This window comes from Spinacia oleracea, chromosome 3 (genome assembly GCF_020520425.1).
Source record: "Spinacia oleracea cultivar Varoflay chromosome 3, BTI_SOV_V1, whole genome shotgun sequence".
In the NCBI taxonomy this organism is placed as follows: domain Eukaryota; kingdom Viridiplantae; phylum Streptophyta; class Magnoliopsida; order Caryophyllales; family Amaranthaceae; genus Spinacia; species Spinacia oleracea.
This window is the reverse complement of record NC_079489.1, coordinates 103,812,688-103,837,394: the sequence shown is the minus strand read 5'-3', so window position 1 is coordinate 103,837,394 and position 24,707 is coordinate 103,812,688. Positions and strand designations below refer to the sequence as shown.

General features: G+C 35.4%; 3 protein-coding genes across 3 annotated transcripts; 1 reads left to right on the top strand and 2 right to left on the bottom strand.

Annotated features, from left to right (window-relative positions):
* Positions 1-403: 403 nt before the first annotated feature.
* LOC110789624 (SUPPRESSOR OF GAMMA RESPONSE 1) lies at positions 404-7,480 on the top strand. The gene is made up of 6 exons (XM_021994322.2): positions 404-577; positions 2,970-3,111; positions 5,303-5,489; positions 5,569-6,059; positions 6,577-6,993; positions 7,091-7,480. The coding sequence occupies exons 1-6, from the start codon at positions 438-440 to the stop codon at positions 7,145-7,147; spliced, it is 1,434 nt and encodes a 477-aa protein (XP_021850014.2). The 5' UTR covers positions 404-437; the 3' UTR covers positions 7,148-7,480.
* Positions 7,481-17,479: 9,999 nt separating this feature from the next.
* Positions 17,480-22,845, bottom strand: LOC130469937 (uncharacterized). Its single transcript, XM_056839472.1, has 5 exons — positions 22,092-22,845; positions 21,810-21,921; positions 20,425-21,656; positions 17,601-17,875; positions 17,480-17,494 (listed from the first exon to the last, which is right to left on the bottom strand). The coding sequence occupies exons 1-5, from the start codon at positions 22,843-22,845 to the stop codon at positions 17,480-17,482; spliced, it is 2,388 nt and encodes a 795-aa protein (XP_056695450.1).
* Positions 22,846-22,979: 134 nt separating this feature from the next.
* Positions 22,980-23,756, bottom strand: LOC130469936 (uncharacterized). Its single transcript, XM_056839471.1, has one exon. It carries the CDS (start codon positions 23,754-23,756, stop codon positions 22,980-22,982), a length of 777 nt encoding a protein of 258 aa, XP_056695449.1.
* Between the last annotated feature and the right edge of the window lie 951 nt (positions 23,757-24,707).

The following is a 24,707-nucleotide window of genomic DNA, read 5'->3' as shown; positions in this document are numbered from 1 at the left end:
TATTTCCAAATAATAAATAAATGTTCATTTCCAAAATATTAAACGTTCATTCCAAATAAATAAATAAATGTTCATTTCCGAAATAGTAAATGTTCATTTTTGTAGTTTATTTCCAAATAAATAAATAAACGTTCATTCCAAATAAATAAATAAATGTTTAATTTCCGAAATAATAAATGTTCATTTTTGTACCAGTATATTAATGTTCATTTTAAACAACACAAAACGACATCGTTTTGGATAGGGGTACAACCAGCTTTGGCTGTACCCGGGTATAGCCAAAAATTTGCGTAAAACTACCCCACGAGGGAGTAATAGACTAATAGTCACCTGTCAAGCCTTAAGCAGTCAAGCCCGCACCTTTCCAAAATTCAAATATCATAAAGGACCCCAAACTAAAAAAAAAAAACTAAAAGTGTAAATGAAAAAACCTAGTAATGGTAGAAAACAGGCACAACTGCACAAGTCCTTCACTTTTGAACTGTCTTTTGAAGATTTTGTATGTAATCCAGCACAAAAGGGCATTGAATAACACTCTATCATCTTCATCGCTTAACTCTTTAATCCATATGGCTGGGTAATCTCCTTTTCTCTTTCTTATCTTTATGAATTTGGGTTTTATTTGTTGATTGTTGATGATAAACTAAACTGATTCTGCCTTGGTCATTGAATTTATCTTTTACTTTTGGTGGGTGCTGCATTATTCAAATTTCCCAAATCTGTTCTTTAACATAATAATAGTGAATTTATATCCAGTTATACGTCATGGTTGATCTATTTTCTTTTTTTCTTTTTGAGGGTTGAGGGGAGGGGGATGATGAATTGACAGTTAATTTTCAGTTTTGTGTTTTTTAATTTTTATCTTATTATTAATGCTTATTTTCAAGCAGAAAGCAACAAATACTACAATAATTTCATGATCTTTGGGATTGTTGAGTTGAAGTGGGTTAGGAGAAGTTAGTACTTTGATTCTGGTATTGGTAAAACCTTGTTGATCGGATTGTGGTTTATGTTAATGATTTTATATGAAATTTTGTAAAACGATTATGATCCTATGATGTCAATATCCATAGTATTGCTTGCCCACCAACAGTTTATAATTGGGTTTTTTTCTCTTGACATGGAAGAAAAACTAGGTTAGCATCTCCTTTGGCAAGCTAATTTGTCAATTAGTTTGTCACGCTACATAGGATTTTAAGCTACTCCCCTTTCTAACATGTACCCCGATGGTTTGCTAGTAGCTTGATGGTTAAATGTTTGTGACACTTGCAATCAACTATTCGTCACTTTTTTTCAAGCAAATTAACTTGGCCAAACTAATTTCCAATAGTCAAGCTAGTAGCTTGGGACTTCTAAAAATTGCAAACAAGTCCTTAACTACAATCGTTGGAGATGCTCTGCCCCTAGAAGCGGACCAACTCTTGTTTTCGTGCCTATATTTTCTATGAAATCTTGTGCTTGGTTAGCCTCCCAGAAACAATGGTTGATTTGCATTGATATTTGATGGAGTTGATAACACATATTTTATCACCTTCAAAGGGTAAATTTCTACTGATGTTTGATCGCATTGACAACAGTCATAAGACTAATAACTCATATGTTATCACCTTCTATGATTAAGTATTTGATGCCAAGGAAGAGGTCCGTTTTGATACCTCCCCGAATAGTCTTCTGCTGCAACGATACTGGGTCCCAAGCTCATCGCAAACTGGCAAACTGCCCAAATGATCCTTGATAACAAATTCCAAAGTACTTAAACTAGGACCGAGCAATCAAAATTGAGTTGAGAAATGTTCTAGAAATTTGTGTGTGTTTGTGGGGTGGGGTGGGAGGCTGGTGAGGTGATTAGAAATAGGATGCAAAGAGTTTGGATTCCAATTGTTAAGTGACATTCCATTCATCAGAGAACTTCTTTGCAAGGGCTACCACTTGAGATACTGGAACTTCTGAATTCTTTCCGGCCCTTGTGCACCCTCTTTGACCGGCCAACCTCCAGAAAAGAATTAAAGAATCTATCTCTCTTGCTCTTTTTGCTTGTCACCCCCACCGTCACTTTCTCTCTTCAATTATGTCATTATGGTTCATTTATCAATTTGGGATTTCATTTCAACTCTTTATCATTTCCTGGATTCGCAAATCATAATTGATTTCTGAAGCACATCTAATTCCATTTCCTGGAAAGTAAATCAGTACAGTTGTATTCTCTTTGGTCTACTTGTTGCCATTGTGTATTATGGTGGACACATGTAACTGTGTACATTTTCGCTGACAAGAGTTGGTAGACCTATCCAAGCTATACTGCTATATTCACTTTTTGGTCGGGGTGGAGTGAACTACTTATTTATGCTGCTTTTGAAAACCCTGAACTTTAAAAGAAGAATGTCACATTCCTGACATTCCTGACATAGTCCAGAATCAGTTTTTGATTTGAGACATTTCGTTAAGTGAAGTACTGTCGAACGGCAGATCTAAATCTATGATTTCTGAATTCCATGCCACTATTAGATTGTTAGTTTAAGGAGCATTTTTATTTATTAGTATTAATTGTTAAACTGTGTGCTTCAATCAGTAAGCCTTTTTGTTTCACCTTAAAGTGTCTGACAACAGTGATTGTAGGCGTATTAATAGGAAATGACTAGTCTTGTAGTTGGGCCAAACAGTTGGAAAAGCTGTGCGGTTCAAGTATTATGTTTAACTTGCCAATGCCTGGTTATCTCACTGATTTGAAACCGTGTGTCATACGGAGTATATTGTTATTATCTCACTATGATGGTGGTTTCATCATGTGATAATTGTAATACTTGTAATGTTGTATGCATATTGGATGCTTTTGCAATTCTGGATGATGTTATACACTTATACAGTTATACTGGAATGAATTAGCTTAAGGGTCCTTACTATATCAACCTCATGAAGTGGTTATGCATTGCAATCTTGGCTTTACAAGTTGTAATTATTTGAAATTGCAGACGTTCATGGCTGGTTGATGGCAACAGATTTGCTACAAAAATAAAGTGTGCATCTGGGAGTTGCGATTTAGGAAATATAAAGTGGAAAAGCAACCCAACTAGATCGTGTCCCAACTGCCACCATACTATTGACAACAATGATGTATTACATTCTACTTTCACATTTGTTAACTTAACTTGTTTTCATGGCGTTACTGCTAGATACGAAAATACAACATATATTTACCTACATTGAATACCTGTGGTGGGTGAAGATGCATACTCCATGACAGCTTAGGCTTTTTAGTTCAAGCATTTTTACCATTTACATGTAGGCTTTGCATATCTACTTTTCCAGGGAAGTGTGCTACAGTTTCAAATTGATAAGTGTTTGTAAATGTTTGCATGTTTCATGAATAAAATATATATACTCCCTCCGTTCTTGTTTATTAGTCCCCTTTCTGTATTGGGATGTTTTTTTTATTAGTCCCTTTTAGAATCTTTCCTTATTTGTTCAACAATTATTCCCCTTTTAGCCTTATATTACAATTGTAATTCCCTTTTCATCCCAATTAAATATGCAAGTGGTCCCTTTATTTTCTAATTTAACAACATTAAAGTACTAAACATTCCACCTACCTACATTTTCTGAATTTTCTCTCTCTCCTACCCACATGGGTGAGATTCTTTAGAGATTTACATGCAAGGTGTCGTTTTAGTGGATTGTTCAATATTCCATAAGGGACTAATAAACAAGAACGTAAGGAGTATAAAGAAAATAAAGAAAAAAAAGGCATTATCCGTTCCTTGATGGTTGATCTGTAGCTTTTACATTTATGAGTTTCAACCTAAAAAATAAGGATGATTGAATACAGGCTTTGCAGATAACTTCAGTGAGATTTGGCTCTTGTATCCCCCAATTGAGCTTGTTTTATTTCATTAATACCAAGTATGTATGACATGTAGGTATTGCAAAATTTTCAGAGTGAACTCTGTAATTATGCCACACTAGAGGATATTTTATGGCAACTCTTGCAGTTTGTGTATCACTTGCTTTGTAAATTGTCCCCATGTAACCTGAATTTTGCTAAACTGTTGGCCCGTTGCCCTCCTCTCATCTTTGCTTCAGCAAAAATAGGGTAAAGAGGGGGATTGAAATGGTAACAAATTGAGGTGAATGTGAGTTTATAAGTGTTTGACAGTTGAAATTACGGTGTTGGTTCTTCCTTTATTGATGTGGGAAAAGGTGGTGTAGTGCTCTTTTGCTTGTCTATCTATGTGGAATTCAAGGGCAAAGAGGGGATTATACATGGTAGGTGGTAGTGACTAGTGAGGGGGGGGGGGGGGGGGTTGAAGCATTAGGAAATTGGGAGGTTGAAGAAGAATGAGGTGCAAACGAAGAGGTGGCTATGGTTGCAGCCTGCAGGGGAATTAAAGTATTGCAGCCGCATCAGTGTTATAATTATAATCAATCATTTTAAAGTTCAGTGCTATACACTGTAGAGTGTGGGAGAATGACAGTAAACCACAAGGTTTTCAAATGAAGCTTTCCTAGAACAGACTCAATTGATGATAGAGATCGCTCCCTTATTCATCAATAACTCAATAATTTCAGATGTTCCGCAACATCAGCACCAATTTGAGACATCTATTTATGTTATTACTATAGCCTTGAGTATGAAGAGTGCCATGACTCGTGATTCTCCCCCGAGGTCAATGATTTCCCGAAATAGGGAAAAATTTACGAGTTTTGTTTAATCATGATTATCTCAGAATTAAACACCCATTTTTTTAATCTCCTGCCTTCGATGCATTTATTTTAAAGAACGATGCTAATTTATCAGTTTCAATAATTTTCTTTGTGTTGTTCTACAGAATCAGATATTATTATTAGACTAAACTAAAATATTACTCTGAAAAATTATTTGAAGATGAGATAGAACCTGGAGCTGGAAATTGTTGAACTATTTAAATTATTCGCTAATTTAGCTAGGGTAAAAGACTCATTATTCCTTAACTATTGAATTGTAATGGACTAAATTACAATATCTCATTAAACCACGTGCATTTTTTTTATCAATGACTTGCCTTGTTATTCTTCCTTTACATATTCCGTTTAAAGATAAGTCATTTTCATTTTCATCATAGTTATAATTTTTTTTCCAATCGTTCGTATTATGCTATGAAGATAATGCAAATAACAAAATACCAATATTCTGAAAAAGTGAGGATTTTGTACATATAGCTTTTTAGGTGAACATATGGCTTTGACCTTGTGATGAGTAGTGAGACTTAAAGGTTGTTTTTTAAAATTAGTTTCTTACACCTAGGCATGGCTTTTTTCTTGCTCCCAGGTTGGACAGGAGTGGCCAGGATTACCTAGAGGAGTAAAATTTGATCCTACTGACCAGGAGATCACCCAACATTTACTTGCAAAATCTGGCATTGGAGACGAGGCACCACATCCTTTCATTGATGAGTTTATCCCGACTGTTGATGAAGACGATGGAATTTGTTACACTCATCCTGAGAATCTACCAGGTTAGTTGCAACTTATTAACTGTACTAGCTTCTTGGATTTAGGAGGTGAATTTTCTATAGCTGATAATTGCTAATGCAGGTGTAAAGCGAGATGGAAGTGCATCTCACTTCTTTCATAGAGCTATCAAGGCTTACAACACAGGTACACGAAAGCGCCGGAAAATTCATGGTAATAATTTAGGTGACGTTCGTTGGCATAAGACTGGCCGGACTAAGCCAGTGCTTCTGAACGGGGAACAAAAGGGATGCAAGAAAATAATGGTTTTGTACGTCGCTGTGAAAGGTGGCAAGCCAGAGAAAACAAATTGGGTCATGCATCAGTACCACCTAGGTATAGAGGAGGATGAGAAAGATGGATCACATGTGATTTCAAAAGTCTTCTATCAGCAGCAGCAGCTGGTGAAACAAAGTGAGAAGACTACCGGGTATATATCTGATGTGGCAGAGGACTCAGTTGTTAAAGTAGATCCTGTAACTCCAAAATCTGTCACCCCTGATCCTCCTCGAAATGAAATGCGACTTCACACAAAAAATGATATCTCATCCGTTAACTGCAACTCTGGTGCCCAGGTAGATTCCTTGTTTGGCAACCTATGCACTCTTGAAAGTTGTTTCATCTGATATTTTATTACGTGCGTAGTAGATGTTTTTCTGACATTGTAGGTCGTCATATCCATTGTTCATAAGCAAATTACCACATACTAGTAGTGTATCTGTTACTGCTTATGCCACCATTATTGCTATGTTTATAGACTATCGGTATTGGGATCTGGTATAGATGAGGATCCAGCTCCTTCACTTTTAAGTATTAAACTCCATGAGAGAGTACTGAGTTGAGAAGTAATAATTTTAGTTGAAAGCCTTCTGAAGCAGTTGCCTGCAAAATTTGAACAGGTAATCAAAAGCGGGACAAAGTAAATGATGTTATTCTATATTATATACTGAATGAGTAAAAGCATTTATATTTTTACTGAGTTGTTTGACCATCAATATTTCTGAAAAAGAAGACACTTGTTTTTCATAGTGATACAACAGCTGATTGCTGAGTACACTTGTGTATTTATTTGATATTATCATCACCTCACAGGACCGTGAGATGGGATTTGCTGATGAAGTGCAACAAGAAATAACTATATCATCAGGCGTAAATGATAGCATAAAAGATGACTGCATTGATATCACTTCACAGGACCCAGTTCTGGAACATGGTGACAACACGGTTGAGGAAGAAAAGTGGTGGGACAGCGAGTCACAGTATCTGCTAAATTCCCAACAACTTGTGGAAGGGCTATCTCTGTGTGACGAGCTCCTTCAAAGCCAGTCTCCGAACAGAAATGGAAGTACAAATACAGATGATGTAGCGAAGAAGAGATATGTTCTTTCAGAGTATGCTCGTTTGGGACCTGACGATCTGAAAAAGGATCTGGAAGATTGCCAGAATCTGGTTCTTGATCCTGCAAACATAGATTTAGATACACCTCCTGATTTCAGATTAAGCCAGCTGGTGAGCTTGGGCCAAGACTATATTCCTGTTTTATTTCTAGTTTTGGTCTGATAAGATTTAAGTTTCTGTTATTTAATGTTATGATTTGACTATCCAGGAATTTGGATCACAAGATAGTTATTCTGCATGGGGATTAGGCAAGACGACTGACTAAGGATGGAGGTGTTAGGTGCCACTGTGTTCGAGCAAGTTTTTGTTTTGACTCTACAAGGGGCATGGCTTGATAAACTTGTAGGTAACATCTGATGCAGCTTTTTAATTTTGTATAGCGCGCCCTCCTTTTAGGATCAGTTTATACTCAGCTTCCCTACGTTGTAATAGCAAGTGTGCTTGTCATCTTGTTTTTGTGAATGTGATAGGGTATTTTGTAAGGATCTGAGCTTGCTTACATGCTATTAAACACAATATCGTCCATTTTCTGATTTAGACATGATAATGTAAAACTCCATTGTTACACGAAATAGATGTTGGTGAGACAGGTGGGTCATATTTGGGAACAGTGGTAGTGGTACTGTTTTGGCGATTCAGAAACATTTAAGGATGGATGATGGTAACAAAATAAGTGTTATTATTATGTCGTGAATGTTTTGTTTGAAGAGAGAGTGTTGGAGCCACCTAATTGATAATTGACAAAAGACAAGTTGTATTTGGTGGAGTTAGATTTGTACTGCATCTTCCTGTTTTTTAAATGATTGGTTATAATTTTTATGTCAGTACTCGGTAGGGCTTATCTAGATTGTGTTCTTTCCGTTCCACCCTTTGAATTTAAATCGTCTCATTTTAATTTTGTTCAAGTAATTACGTTTTGTGCCCTTAGGTGCAGTTGTTCATTCCTTAGTTAATTCGGTTCAAGAAGCAGTGATAAATCAATCTCCAGATTGTATTAGTGAATGACTGGTAGATTATAATTGACATTTTTGTGTATTCTGAAAACACTCAAGAATTTGTTGTACTAGAATTAAGATCAATACATGATTTATTTATTTATTTTATGGGGTAAAAGTATTAAAATAACAACATGATTGTCATAATTGACTACCTCATCATATACAATTAGATATCCTGTCACGGGATTTGAGCCTGTCATAAATAGCCCTTTGTTATCAAGTGCGGGAAGAGTGTAAGGTTGGATTTTGAGGTTATTAACCTCAAGAAGCCATGCGGTCATGTTTTCGGAAGCAGGAACATCAGAATTTTCACCCTTACCCATAGTTAATATTTTTGTTTAGAACTTAATTAAACAATTGAGAATGCTTCAAACTTTTTTTTTGGTGATGGATGAGAAGTGACGATGCTTTGTTTATATAGGGAAATTTTTTTTTTTTTTTGAATGCTTATATAGGGAATTATAGCAATGAGTTTTTGGTGTAAACTAAAATACCTATAAAGTTTATCTTAAAAACGTGTTATTGATTAGGATAATAATTATCCTATACTTTTACTGATAATATTATTCCTTATTGTCTTTTATCAGTATTTGACTACTATTATATTCAACTCATTATTTATCATTTAAAAATAAAATTAATATTTAATTATGTGACTGGACAATCCTACGTGGACGCTCTAAAATCTCTCCAAAAAACTCCCCTTTATATATATATATATATATATATATATATATATATATATATATATATATATATATATATATATATATATATATATATATTAGATTGTTAGTAAAATTACTTGCAGATGATTTCGTAACTTTCCCTTCCTCTCTATGTACCCACACATCTATATATATTTTAAAACTCCAAGGTAATCCATGTCATCTCGCCATGTGTGCTATGACTTGTCAAGTGACATGGTGTCATCGCACCCTCTATTCCATCTCGTTATGTGTCGCATAACTCTAAAACCATTAATAAAAAGGAAAATTCGTTCTTATGTATGTATAAAATTTAATGCTCAAATTTATGATTTAATTTTTTTTTCCCTTCATTTTTATTCATTAAATCATATGTAAAACTATTAAATTAACAAAGAGAATAATAGAAGAAAAAAATTTATTGCGCATTCTTTTAGCTAATTAAATGCGGTGTATGTTTTTTTCCTCCAAAATGTATTTTGACTTTATAATTTTGGAAGACTTTTCAATGGCTACCATAAAATGGTAGCCACCATAATAAAATGAATCTCAGCCTTTCATCTTTGTTGACTCTTCAAAACCGTTGATTATATTGACTTTTTTATTAATAAATAAATATTTTTTAAACAAAAAATAGGATTCCTCCCCCCATTATCTTAACACGTTCACTCTTATTTTAATTTTTTGTATTTTCTTATTCCTTGAGAAAATCCTTCCTGATAATCGTCTACTCTTTCTGCTCATCCTTCACATATCATTCTTCTGTTGGAATTAATTGGCTTCAAAATCTTTATAAAAGATGTACACGAAGTATTGTTTGATAGATTAACCGTTTTAAATTTTATTTTCCTAAACGTTCAATTCCAACATGTAAGTTATTCCTTGTTAATAAATGATACAGAGTAATGTAAAAAAAGTAATAAAAATCATACCCACATTCATCGTTAATAAGAAAGGAAATGATGGAATTAATTGAGTTTCTTAACAAAATCGTTACTACTTTAAATTAGCGATCGATTGAATCGAAGTTTCGGAACTTTTATCAAATCCCCCGCTATGAAGATCAACTAGAAGTCAAGAACATCAATTTTGTATTGTAGTTTTAGAATTTTGTTCATTTTTTTTTTGTCACATACAAAAACTGCTTCCCGATGGTTGGAGTATGAAAGTGGGGTTTTAATACTTTTATTTTATTGTAAAACTAATTTTAATTAAAAAAAAATAAAAACTAAAAAAGTCAGCATAATTAACGGTTCTGATGAGTCAACAAAAATAGAAGGATGAGATTCAATTTATTATGGTGACTACCATTTTAGTGTAGCTATTGCAAAATCTTCCTATAATTTTATATACAACTGTAACTTAAAAAAATTCTAATTATAAGTAAAATTGTACAAAAACTCAAGTTTTACACAAATAATGTAATTACTCAAAAATTTAATTTACCGATTCTTGGTAAACCAATTTTATTTTTAAACTGCATATATAATTAAGTTTATAGTATTCTCAAACTAAATAATTCATATAAAGAAATTTATATTTGACTTTAAAATGAGTAAAAGAAACTCAAACTATACCCAACACTCTGGTTCTATCGCCCGAACCACTAACTAGTTGTCCTTTTATACCCGGTCTAAATTAAGTTACAACATACATAGGGGTCTAGTTTTACGTTACCAATATTGAGTTGTCAAGTGAATATTGAGTTGTGCTTATCAACTCGATTTAACATTCGGATCATAGTGTCTAGTGTAATCTTCTAATTCGATACGAGTAATTTGTAGGTTCAAGCCTCAAACCGTTGATAAGTCCAAATACTTGAAATTTAAGTATTTAGGTAAGTGTGAAAAATAATATAATATAGATAAAAAAAATTTCATTTATAAAAGCAGTGCAAATATTAAAGAACAACCCGAAAAAAAAAGGGTGTGAATATTAAGAGACGGAGGGAGGAAATATGATTATCAAGGAGTAGAAGACGAGTATAGACAAAATCACACAATAATCATTATGATCCTACAATTTTATAGCCCAGAAAGATCGTGGAAGGAACACCATTGGGCTCTTGGTTATCATAGATTCGATCGGGAGTACTACAATAGTAGTACTGTTACTTTGTATTGATAATTTATAATTTCCACTAGAGTTCATATATTCAATTTGGCACCCTAAATCGTATATGTCCATAAGCCCATAGTCCACATCAACTGCCCCACACTCATTTATTTCTCAAGCTTCTGCCAAATGAAGTGGAGATTACTCGCTCGGTTTCTAAATACACGCAACGATTTAGATATATTCATACTATGGAGTAATGTTATGTGTTCTGTGTATCCGATTCGTGTTTGTAAATTATTTAAAAATACACACATAAAATGTTTAATTGGTTAACTAGTGTTATGTGTTGTGTTAGGGAAATGATAAATTCAAGGAATAATTCACTTCTTCCAAGGAAATCATCTTTGAAAAAATGTGGATTTCCTTGAAAGAAGTAAAAATTTCCTTGGATTTATCACTTCCCGTTGTGTTATGTGTACTCGATGCCCCGGATTACTGCATTAGTAACATTTATATTATTCTTATTGAAAATATTATTAATATTTTTATTGCATTTATTAGTATTTAATTTTGCAATGATAACTTATAACATGTCATAGCTTATTTGTAAAGACTTCATTTTTTAAATCTAAGGTCAGGCGTTCAAGCCTTATACACACGCTCCATTTCTAAATTTTTAATAAAATGATATTTACATGAAATGAAATACCAATAAGCAGCGCGCCACATGACACATAAACTTATTTATATGATAGTAATCATTTATTTATATGATAGTAATCTATATTACTTACTTCCTCCGTCTTTTAATACTCGCAACGTTTGTTACTTTCACGCATGCCAATGCACAACTTTGATCATTTATATCTTAAATTCTCTTTATGCAAAAATTATAAAAAATTGATATTTTGAAAATACACATTGAGACGAATCTAACAAGATCCCACATGACTATGTTTTACTTTATATAAAAAGCACTAAGAATAGTCAAAGTAGAATATATGAATAGTGGCAAAAGTCCAAACGTTGCGAGTATTAAAAGACGGAGGAAGTATATAATAGTAATCCAATTATATTAACATTTCTCTCATTCTTGTGGTCCTCACATTTACTCACATCATCTTTTTACTACAATAAACAATGCATACATTACTCCACTTTCGTCTTATACAAACTTTTCTATAAGGCGGTCTTACACAAAAGACCACCTTGATATCATATAAGTTAAGTAATGAAACCAATTAGTTAAGCACTTGAACTAATTAGTTAAGCACCGAAATCAATTAATTAAGCAAAGGAATTAATTAGTTAAGCAAAGGAATTAATTAGTTAAGCAATTGAATCAATTAATTAAGTAATGTAACCAATTAGTTAAGAAATTGAACCAATTAGTTAAGCAACCAAAGTGGTCTTTCCGGTAAGGCGGTCTTACACAAAAGTTGCCGTTCATCTTATTTTAATAAATTCAACTCACCCTACCAAAACCACATACCAACCAATGTATTATTTAATAAAATACGGAGAGAGTATAAGTTAATGAGAATTCATAATCAAAATTTTCAAAATTTAACCTAAAAACTACTTCCTCCGTTTCTGAAAGTTCTTTACGCTTTGAAATATGTGTCCAAAAAATGAAAACTTTGACCATAAATTCTCACTATTATATACATCAAAACGTTACATGTAAGATCTTGTTAGATTGGTCTCGATATGTATTTTCATAATATCAACTTTTTATAATTTTTCCACATACGAAATTCGATTTATTAGTAGTCAAATATTGCATTGGAATCCGCTCAAATAATAACTGTAAAGAACTTTATGAAACGGAGGTAGAACAATGGAGTAATCAAGAATTGACAAAATTGAATATATATTAAACCTGAAAATTTTTACGGTAGTACTCTGTTTACGGAGTATTATTAGTGATAAATGAATGCACGAGATGATGGGCCCAGCATTCCATCGTTGTTGTAACTTGTAAGTTGTTAGTTGTAACACAAGGAAGTGGGCAGGGAAATCTTGATAGGGTGGGTGGTAGAAAGAAGAGTAGTGTGCACGTGGGGGTGGATAAGGCTGACTAAGAGAGCCTGACACGTTCTTGTCTACCTGAGGTGGCGATGGACACACTGTTCTCTAATTACACTACGAGGAGTATGGAATTATATTAATTTTTGAAGTTTTAAATACTCTGATCCTTTTCTCCGATCACTTTCTCTTCAGATTTTGGCCCACTTCTTAGCATTCAACTTCAATCACACCAATTATATCATGGATTCATTGTTTTACGTGTACGTTGTTCAAATTTTATGTGTTTTACCTTATTACGTTGGAATTAATTCAAGCTAGATACTTCATACTAGATTAATTGGTAGTATAATTACGGAAGCGTACCTTTCTCCATTGGATTGATGAACGGTGGGTTTTGGATCTTCCAATTCTATATGGTCTCCCTTGATATTCTAGAGATGATGGGATGTCATAGAGAATAGAAAACCATATGAATCGGGACCATAACCCTAACCCTAATACCTATATATAGGGTTTTCCATATCCCCTATTAAGCCCATCATAAAATAAGAGACATAGAAGTGGGTCTCTACACATATTAGCCCATACCAGTAAGATACCTATAAGCCCAATATACTTAAATATAAAATCGATCACTTTTATGGGCTAACTTTAAGATAGCTTTTATACACATACGGTCATACATGTAGGCCCACATGATTATTTCTAACAATCTCCCACTTGGGCCACATGTATTACCTTACGTAATATGTATAACCTTATGAGCTCAAAAACTTTGCTATCATTACCAAAGGTATCACCGAACAATCTCGTCCATTAATCATGCCAACATAGAACCAAAGCGACTTTCGTCATCTATATTGTGACTAAGCCCTCAATGATCACGTATATTAACATAACCAAATGACATAGATCAAGTATGGATGTGTAGCATGGAAATTTCATGAAATGTGATCTTAACATGCCTATTTCCAACTAGTCCTACTAAAATCTTAAGTGAGATCATACTACAATAGATCAGAGTGAACCAAAGAAACTGAAACTTTATTTCTGCAGAAACATAAAATCCAAATACAAAATATGTGTCTTTAAGAAAATGGACATTCTAACACAAACTCCCACTAAACCTGAACATCATCGAATGACATAACACCCATATGAGCAGTGTGCTCATGAAAGACCTTGGGTGGTAATCCCTTAGTAAGCGGATCCGCAACCATAGAGTTTGTTCCTATATGTTCCATAGACACTTTTCCACTCTGAACTCTTTCTTTAACAACACGGAACTTTATTTCAATGTGCTTTGACTTTGAAGAGCTCTTGTTGTTATTAGAATATAACACTGCGGACCTATTGTCACAAAGAATCTTTAGTGGTCTTTCAATACCATCTACAATTCGCAGTCCAGTGACCAAATTCCGCAGCCATAGAGCATGATTAGATGCCTCAAAACATGCGATAAACTCTGCTTCCATAGTAGAGGTTGCTATAAGTTCCTGTTTAGCACTCTTCCAGGATATAGCACCTCCAGCAAGCAGATACACATAGCCTGAAGTGGATCTAGAACTGTCTTGGCATCCAGCATAATCAGAGTCAGAGTACCCAATGATCTCTATCTGACTCGACCTTCTATATGTGATCATGTAGTGTTTTGTTCTCTGAAGATATCGCATAACCCTTTTGACTGCTTTCCAGTGATCCATTCCCGAATTGCTTAAATATCTGCCTAACACGCCAACAATGTACGCAATATCCGGACGCGTACAAACTTGAGCATATATAAGACTCCCCACTGCCGAAGCATAAGGAACCTCTTGCATTTCTTTACTTTCAAAATCATTTTTGGGACATTGATCGAGACTTAACTTGTCTCCTTTAGCCACAGGGGTATCACCTGGCTTACAATCTTGCATGCCAAACCTTTTGAGAATCTTTTCGATATAGTTCCTTTGTGATAATCCAACAATACCCCGAGAACGATCTCGATGTATCTCAATTCCTAATACAAAGGATGCTTCACCAAGATCTTTCATTTCAAACTTGTTTGATAGAAATCTCTTGGTTTCATGCAATAATCTTATATCATTACTAGCAAGCAATATGTCATCAACATACAAGACCAGGAAAATGTGCTTACTCCCACTGAACTTATGGTATATACAATCTTCAACTGCATTCATCTCAAAACCAAATGAGATGATTACTTCATGAAACTTGAAATACCATTGACGAGAAGCTTGCTTAAGTCCATAGATGGATTTCTTTAATTTGCGTACCATTTTCTTTGCATCGCTTAACATAAAGTTTTCTGGTTGCACCATATAAATTGTCTCATCAATGTCACCATTGAGAAACGCAGTCTTTACATCCATCTGATGTAACTCAAGGTCAAAGTGTGCCACTAGTGCCATTATTATCCTAAAAGAGTCATTCGATGAAACTGGAGAGAAAGTCTCTTTATAATCAATGCCTTCCTTTTGAGTAAATCCTTTTGCGACAAGGCGAGCTTTATATCTCACTATATTACCCTTTGAATCCTTTTTTATTATAAATATCCACTTACAACCAATAGGTTTCACACCTTCGGGTAATACAGTGATTTCCCATACACCATTGTCTTTCATGAACTTAATCTCCTCATTCATGGCATCAATCCACTTTTGAGAATTCGGACTTTGCATGGCTTGATGGAAGTTCATTGGATCACCTTCCTGTATTTCAGAGCCATCCTCATGTTCCTGAAGAAATATAACATAATCATCAGGAATTGCACTTCTCCTTTCTCTAGTGGATCTCCTTAATGGCATTTGTTCTTGAGGTGCTTGAGTTTGTTCTTCAGGAATGACCTGTGTAACATGTTGATCTTGATTAGGGAGATCTTCGATATTGTCTTGCTGCTCTTGGACTGTTTCTTGAACAATTCCAATAACGTAACTGCATCTTGATCATTGTTTTCAACAATGGCTGGAAGGGGAACGAGTTCCTCTTCGAAGACAAAATCCCTAATATCTCTCCCCCCAAACTCAACATCCTCAAAGAACCGGGCATTTCCCGTCTCAAAGATTGATCTAGTAGTGGGATCATAAAATTTATACCCTCTTGACCATTCAGAGTATCCCACAAAATAACTGCTAACTGTTTTTGAGTCCAACTTCTTTTCATTTGGCCTATAAGGCCTTGCCTCAGCTGGACATCCCCAAACATGTAAGTGCCTTATACTGGGCTTTTTCCCAGTCCATAACTCATGAGGGGTTTTAGTAGCTGCTTTTGTAAGAACTCTGTTTAGAATATAAGCTGCAGTCTTAATTGCCTCTCCCCAGAGTGATTCTGGTAAGGTTGTGTGACTAATCATACTCCTTACCATGTCCTTTAAAGTCCGATTACGTCTCTTAGCTACACCATTCATGGTAGGAGATCCTGACATAGTGTATTGAGGGACGATTCCACACTCTTCGAGGAATTTAGCAAATGGCCCTAGACGTTGTTCACCTGATCCGTCGTATCTACCATAGTATTCACCACCACGGTCAGATCTGACAGTCTTAATTGTTTTGCCAAATTGGTTTTCCACCTCAGCCTTAAAACTTTTGAACACATCCAGTGAATGGAACTTCTCATGAATGAGATAAAGATAACCATATCGAGAAAAGTCGTCTATGAACGTAATGAAATATGGTTGACCATTTCTAGCAGGTGTAGAGAATGGCCCACATATATCTGTATGAATAAGTTCTAAGACATTTGTAGTTCGATTGGCTTCAAATCTCCTTGTGTTTGTCTGTTTCCCCTTAATACACTCAACACAGATTTGAAAATCTGAAAAATCAAGGGGATTAAGAATTCCGTTTGACACAAGCCTTTCAATTCTTTGTTTAGATATGTGCCCTAAACATTTGTGCCATAATGTAGTGGAATCCTCATTAGTTAACTTTCACTTTGTACCTCTTGAACTTGTATGCAAGGCTTCATTATAAGAAGCAATAGTGTCAAACAAATATAGGTTGTCATAATGGGATAAAGAACCAGTACCAACGATATTTGAATTTAGAGAAAGAGCAAACTGACTATTTCCAAAAGAAAAAGAATAACCAAATTTGTCCAATACAGAAATAGAAACCAAATTCCGTCTAAAAGACGGTACAACGAAAGTCTCTTTCAAATCCAAATAAAAACCAGTTCTTAAAAACAACCTAAACGTCCCTATTGCTTCAACCTCAACTGATTTGCCATCGCCCAAATAAATGAATCTTTCATCATCACTTGGCTTTCGGCAGCTCAGGCAACCCTGCATAGACACACTTATGTGAGTAGTATCACCAGAATCTACCCACCAAGTATGACTAGGTACTGAAGCTAAATTAACCTCATAACAAATCAAAACAGGAAGTATACCTTTCTTTGCACGCCAGGCGTGATATTTGGTACAATCCTTCTTTAGGTGTCCAGGAGTCTGACAAAAGTAACAACCAACACCTTCAGACTTATTTTGTTGGTGTTTCTTTTGAGCTGGAGCACTTGCAGCTTCCTTATCCATTTTCCTTTTCTTTTGTTTGCCTTTAAAGGCACTAGCCAAATGAGCACTTTCAGTCTTCTCTTGCTTAAGCCTTTCCTCTTCTTGCACACAATGAGATATGAGCTCATTAAGAGACCATTTCTCCTTTTGACAGTTATAACTTATCTTGAACTAACTAAACTGTGCAGGAAGAGAGATCAAAATTAAATGCACGAGCAAGTCATCTGACAGCTCTAACTTTAGTGCCTTTAATTTTGAAGCAAGATGAGACATTTCCATAATGTACTCCCTTATGTTCTCTTGACCTTTATGCTTCATGGAAATTAAGTTCAACAAGGTTGTACTTATTTCCGCCTTATCGTTTTTAACAAAACGCTTCTCAATTTGTTCAAGGAACTCTTTGGCAGTGACCTCATCAGACACAGAGCCCCTAAATGATTCCGGAATTCCCCGCTTCATGATCATTACACACATACGATTAGAACGGTCCCACCTCTCAAAGTCACGCTCTTGATCAGCGGTACTTTCAGCCGTAAGAGCAGCTGGTTTATCCGTTCTCAATGCAAGGTCAAGATCCATGCAGCCAAGGACAATGCTTATATTTTCCTTCCAATCCTTAAAGTTGGTCCCATTTAGTAATGGAATCGAGTTGACATTGGCAGATATTACAGAAGCAGAAGTATTCACTGAAAGTAGAACAAAACAAATAAAACACAAGCTCACAATAAATTCCATAATCCAAATATAATCATCAAATTCAAGTATTGGCAAAACCCATCACAAGATACCTAACACAACATTAATCTTTAGTCTTTGGACAGAAAAATTAACTGTAAGTGGTACTCTTGGTGTAGTAATCAAATATTAACAATAATATCCTGTCAAATATTAAGCCTTTCTTTGGATCGACTTCACATTCACATAGAAAACCTTATAACTGTTACATATTTATTACCACAAGTATGTTTAAGTTCCGGCCAAATAATAATCTTCCTTTGGGCCGACCATTACCCGCATGGAAATTAAACACACAAAACCATCTTAATATTGGAATTAACTAATCTACACAAAAGAGGTTACTTTGGCAACGTATTGTTTCAAGTAATCAATTCACCATATTAATAATACAAATTGCCAATAATTAAATCTAATTATTAAACCTTAATACATAACCTTATATGCGTTTGATACACAATATATTACGCAAGTAAAATAAAGAAATTGGTAAAAGTGAAACCTTACTCCACCAAACAAACAAAAGAAGTCAAACTATTTTGAGTCTTAAACCCACGTATAAAACCAAAACAACCATGAAACTTGCACTAATCATAACTAATCATGAGAAATAACATGGGAAAGTATATCATCATGATTATATTAATGCATAATGTTGATTGTCGCTCAAACAAATACGGAGTATTATTAACCAAATCCTTCACCCACAAAACAAAAGAGATCAAAACTTGCAGCGGAACAAAATTAAGTTGGGCAATACATATAAAAAACCCCAAAAAAAAAAAACTTGCGGCCAAACACATAAAAAATACGAGCTTTTATGAACCAATTAAAAAACAAAGCTTAATACCCAAAAAACTTATCAATCGAAATATAAATAGTTGCGGCAAATACAATACTGATTTGATTTCATCACCCAAACCGTAAAAAAAAATTGCCGAAATAAAAAAAATCAATCAACTAATCTAATATGAAGGAGGCTCTGATATCAATTGTTGGAATTAATTCAAGCTAGATACTTCATACTAGATTAATCGATAGTATAATTGCGAAAACGTACCTTTATCCATTGGATTGATAAACGGTGGGTTTTGGATCTTCCAATTCTATATGGTCTCCCTTGATATTCTAGAGATGATGGGATGTCAGAGAGAATAGAAAACCATATGAATCGGGGACCATAACCCTAACCCTAATACCTATATATATAGGGTCTTCCATATCCCCTATTAAGCCCATCATAAAATAAGAGACATAGAAGTGGGTCTCTACACATATTAGCCCATACCAGTAAGATATCTATAAGCCCAATATACTTAAATATAAAATCGATCACTTTTATGGGCTAACTTTAAGATAGCTTTTATACACATACGGTCATACATGTAGGCCCACATGATTATTTCTAACATATTAATCATCAATTGTAATGTAAGTATTTCTTAATGAAATTTAAGAATGTCATAAAAACGAAAGTTTTTTTTTTTTTGAAGACGAAAGAAAATATTACAAACAATCTAAACTAATATAAATAAAGAAGGCATATTTACCGAGCTATTAAAGCGCCACGTAGGAAATCTATTGGTTTTGGCCAATGAAAAATATGATTTCGAATTATTTCTGAATTAAAAAATCGAGTTTCATGTAGATAATTAATTAGGTGCCACGTAAATATTTTAATTAATTATTTAGTAATATATACAACTCCATCCAAAATAAAAAATTAATCTAAAATAAAATTCATCAAAAATCAAAAACTAATCTAAAATAATATTAAATCCAAAATCAAACACTAATCCAATATTAGAGCGCCACATATGAAATCCAATAGTTTCGGCTAATGAAAATAAGATTTCGATATTTTTGAATTAAAAAAGTCAAGTGCCAGATAAATAATAAAGTGTCAATAAATCTTAAACGAAATTCAATCCTAAAAAAACTAATCTAATCTAATACGGAGTATATAAATATAGCAGTTTATATAGGAGTTTTATTTTAACTTTACAATTTAATTGAATTCGTGTGTCGCACGGATTAAAATCTAGTTAGATATATTTTAAGGGAAAAAAACAATTAATAGACGGTTTGACATCCAATTTAGTTATTGTTCATCTCAATTCCAAACTTTGTTATAACTATTTTTTTTTTTTTTTTTTTTTACAGAAGTGACAAAGGAGCAAGCTCCCAGACAAGACCTAGCTGTTATAAATTACATCTAAGCAGTGAAAATCTTTATAGCATTCTATAATTTTATTTAAAATGTTCCTTCCTTCTGCTGCCGGCGCTTCTTCTCCGATCAGAATTCTGGCAGTTCTTCTGTCAGTAGTGGTTATTGTTAGGTGTCTCCAATTTCTAAACCTTGCGTCCTTGATACTCTTCAGCACTGCTCTCAAATTTGTTTGCTCCTTGCTGCTGCACTGTACCCTTAAGCAATTCCTTTTCCTCTCCTCTAGATCTGAAGACTAGTAAACGATGCTTCTACCTTCCCCTTTGAACTCACCATGTGTGTGTATCACTCTTTTAACACAGTTGTTTCCTTTTCCTATGAGGTGGTAGCTAGTACCGTCCTTGTTAAGTATGTTCCTTTCAAAACCTGGTGGCTCCTCTAGCTTCTTTTTCCTCTCGAACCCTGGTGGCTCTTCAGGATCATCATTCCTTTTCCTTGTTTCATTTTCTTTGTTTCTAGTCCTACCCTGCATTTCTATACTGAAAGTATTTTCCACCCTATCCAGGATTCCTTTAGCACTGCAGCTTCCTTTGTTAAAGGTGATCTCATTTCTTGCACACCAGATAGCCCACAGGGTTGCAGTGAAGTAGTTGAACCTATGACTATCCTCTTCTTTCCTCTCTCTTAGCATTTTAAACCAGTTCCAAACCCAATCTCCTAGAGGGACGTTCGACTGGAGATCAGTTCTCAATCCAAGCCTCCCTGCTGCCCAAATGTGTTTACTCATATTGCAGTCCCTGAAAAGGTGTTCCAAAGATTCCACGTTAGTTTCACAAAACCTGCACATCGAGTCCACAACAATTTTTCTCTTGATGAATTCCTTCCCCACTGGAAGGCTGTTATTAAGTAATTTCCAGAGGAAGACTTTCCACTTATTGTTCATGTTTGCCTTCCACAAATGACTCCAGTTTCTCTGAATACACCCATTCATCTGAGCCTTTTGAGCATCCAATTGCATCGAGTAGCCACTCCTCACAGTGTAGTAACCCATCTTTTCCTTTTTCCACACTAGATCATCTTGTGACCCTCTCTCCATAATTTCAATGCTAAGGATCTTAGTTATGGTGTTGGTGGAGAAGTTTTGCTCAAGCTTGAGGTTGTCCCATTCATTGGTGTCCTCATTTATCAGACTTCGAACCATATCCTCTTTCCTTATTTGGTTGTTTATGCTTGGTTTCCACACTGGTCTTTCACCTAGAACCCAGGGGTGATCACATTTTGCCAAGCATCCATCTCCTATAGCCCAGTAACTCCCCTCTCTGACGAGTTCCAACCCCCATTTCACACCCCTCCATCCCCATGACGCTTGCCCCTCTTTGTTCCACTTATCCTTGAACAGACTTTCCTTGTTGATCTTATACTTAGCAGAAAAGGTTTTTGATAGGAGTGAGTTCGTATCATTAATGATTTTCCATCCCTTTTTTGCCAGAAGTGCCTTGTTAAACTTTTTTGGATCTTTGATACCTAGTCCACCCTCCTTTTTGTGTTTTGTAATCACATCCCATCTTTTCCAATGGATTCAAACTTCTTTGTTAGCACCTAGCCACCAGAATCTCGCAATGATCGATCTTACCCTATCAAGAATATACACCGGGCATTTGAAGGTGGAAAGAAAGTAGGTTCCCAAGCTGTTGAGGACCGAGTTTATTAGTGTTAACCTGCCAGCAGGCGAAAGGAAGAGAGAGTTCCACGCATTGAGTCTCTCCTGGACTTTGTCAATGAGAGTCTGAAAGATCGTTTTTTTATTGCTCTTGAAATCTGCTGGCAGACCTAGATAAGTACCAAAATCCTCACTTTTTTTTGAAATTTATAGTAGCACCAATGGAATCAGCCAGATCTGAGGGAGTGTTTGGACTTGCAATATAGAGTGACTTATCGTTGTTTAGCATTTGTCCAGACATCAAGGATTTGTTTGAAATTTTTACAGTTGGAGATGTTACCTTGAAGGAAGAAGAAAGAGTCGTCAGCAAAGAAGAGGTGTGATATGGGAGGGGCATTTCTCGCCACTTTAACCCCTTTTAGTCTGCCTTCCTTCTCTTCGGATATTATCAAACCTGACAGCCCTTCCATACATAGAATAAATAGGTACGGAGACAGAGGGTCACCTTGTCGAAGCCCACATTGTGGTTTTATAATCTCCTGTTGCTGGCCATTTAGGAGAATGGCGTAAGAGACAGAGGTTACACAATTCATGATTATTTTGATAAGGCATGTGGGGAGCTTCATCTTGATCAAAACTTTTTCGAGGAAATCCCATTTAATCCTATCGTAGGCTTTGCTCATGTCCGCTTTAATGGCTATTTTTGCGTTCCTTCCTTTTTTGGACTTTCTGATGTGCTCTAAGACTTCGTGGGCCAACAGAATGTTGTCCGATATGGCTCTTCCCGGAATAAAAGCATTTTGGTAGGGCCCAACGAGGTCACCTATAACCATTCTTAGTCTATTTGTTATGCATTTTGATACTATCTTGTAGATAACGTTACATAGGCTTATCGGCCTATACTTAGTCACAGAATCCGGGTTCTCACATTTTGGAATTAAGGCGATGTTAGTCATGTTAAACTCCCTTAAAATGTTACCTGAATGAAGGGTTGAGCTAACCGCTTTGATCACATCTTGTTTTACCCACTCCCAATTTCGTTGATAGAAACCCGCAGGGATCCCATCCGGGCCCGGTGACTTCCAAGGGCCCATATCAAACAGTGCTTTCTTTATTTATTCCTCAAAATAAGGCTTTGAGATCCAGTTAATCTTCTCATCAGTTAGGCATCTTTCTATTCCTTTTAATTCATTTTCAATAGCCTCTGATCTGTCCTCTACATTTTCTCTTAACTTAGAGTTGAAGATTTCTTTGAAATATTATTGAACATAAGGGCAATCTCTCCTTCATATGTGATCCAATTGCCTTCCATATCTTTCACCCCTTCAATTTTATTTCTTGCTTTCCTACTCTTAACAAAGTTGAAAAAATATCTCGAGCACGCATCCCCTTCACAATTCCATTTTATCTTTTCCTGTTGTTTCCAGTAGTTAGCCATGTTACCAGAGTATTCCTCCATTCTGGCCTTTATCTGTTCAAACTTTTCATCATTTCCTGTGTCCTCCATTATAAGTTGTGCCTCGATTAAGTCTTTTTCAAAAATGTCCCACTTGCCTTGCCATTCCTTTCTCTTGTCTAAGCTCCATTTTTTTAGACCCTCCCTGCAATATTGTATTTTCCTGGCACACTGGTACATAGGGGAGCCATTCACCCTTTTACTCCATTTTTCCTTTGCTAATATCTCGCATTGTTTGTACTCTAAACTCCAAGCCTCCACCTTGTAGTTCCTCTTAACTTTCTTCTTCTGGGGTTCAGTCATAAGGATTATGGGTGCATGATTGGAGATTGCGATTGCCCCATGAATCAGATAGGCTTGTGGGAAGATGTTTTGCCAGCATGAGTTCGCATAAGCCTTGTCTAATCTTTCCAATATTCTGTCATTCCCTTTCCTACCATTTGACCAAGTGAATCTCGGACCACTAAAATCAATCTCAAACAGGTTGTGCTCCTCTTTCCATTCTACAAATTTGTTCAGACCTCTAATCTTTGTTGAGTTACCTCCCATTTTATCAGTTCCTGAGTCTACTTGGTTAAAATCCCCAATAAGTAGAACTGGTTGGTTGTTACCATTTGACACCCAAGGGTTTAATTGTTGCCATATTCAACCTCTGTTACTATGGCAAGGATCACCGTAGACTAAAATCATCGTCCATTTTCCATTAATCAAATCGTTTACATCCACTACAATGAAATTTGAACAACTGAAAGTAATCGACAAAAGATTCTTCTTTTTCCATCCAAGGAAAAGACCACCACTAGAACCTATAGCATCCACCCCTCCCCAATACACAAAACCAAAAGACCTAACCTTGTTAAAAACTAATTGTTTGTTGCACTTTATTTCCATTAGAAACACAAAATCAGGAGAGTGGACCCCAACTAAATTCTTAATCTTTGGAACAATAGGGTTAGTTGGGTTTTTTAGTCCCCTACAGTTCCAGATTAGTCCTATCATGGCATTGGAGGTGGTTGGTTTGGGTCAATCACCGCAAATCCCTCTTCTCTGTAAAGAATTGCCATATCCATCTCAAATATCACAGCATTATCTTGATTGACTCTTACCCCTTGACTCGAGGTACCTTCTCCTTTAGGGTTGGATTCATGGATAATCGTTTTTCCTTTTTTCAATTTCCTAACCATCGCTGAATCTGCATCATCTTCTTCTTCACAGAATTGAATTGAAGCGTGGTTAGTGTCAGTAACCGCCTTCCTTTTAAGAGGGAATTTGTTTGGGTTGTGTCTCCTGTTCACTTTTCTTTTTTTCAATCTACTAACCCTCGCTTTCTCTCCCTTTCTGTCTATTTCCTCCCAGTTTGTAAACATTATTGCACCATCAGACATTGTTTCATCCTGTTTCTGAATTTTTCCATTATTTTCCTTCTCCATATTAAGCTCACAAGTCATCTGTTCTACAATAATTCTAGGGGTTTGGATCGCAGGAAAGGTACCACCCATT

Excerpts from the sequence above, each read along its gene's own strand:
- LOC130469937 (XM_056839472.1), bottom strand. The coding sequence starts at position 22,845 with ATGGGCCCTTGGAAGTCACCGGGCCCGGATGGGATCCCTGCGGGTTTC. Across the intron at positions 21,657-21,809 it reads TTCCTTTCGCCTGCTGGCAG|ATGGGATGTGATTACAAAAC; the intron begins GTTAACACTAAT and ends CCATTGGAAAAG. Across the intron at positions 17,876-20,424 it reads AAGAGTGATACACACACATG|TGAATACTTCTGCTTCTGTA; the intron begins GTGAGTTCAAAG and ends TTCTACTTTCAG.
- LOC130469936 (XM_056839471.1), bottom strand. The coding sequence starts at position 23,756 with ATGGGAGGTAACTCAACAAAGATTAGAGGTCTGAACAAATTTGTAGAA.
- LOC110789624 (XM_021994322.2), top strand. The coding sequence starts at position 438 with ATGGTAGAAAACAGGCACAACTGCACAAGTCCTTCACTTTTGAACTGT. Across the intron at positions 578-2,969 it reads TCTTTAATCCATATGGCTGG|ACGTTCATGGCTGGTTGATG; the intron begins GTAATCTCCTTT and ends TTGAAATTGCAG. Across the intron at positions 5,490-5,568 it reads TCATCCTGAGAATCTACCAG|GTGTAAAGCGAGATGGAAGT; the intron begins GTTAGTTGCAAC and ends TTGCTAATGCAG.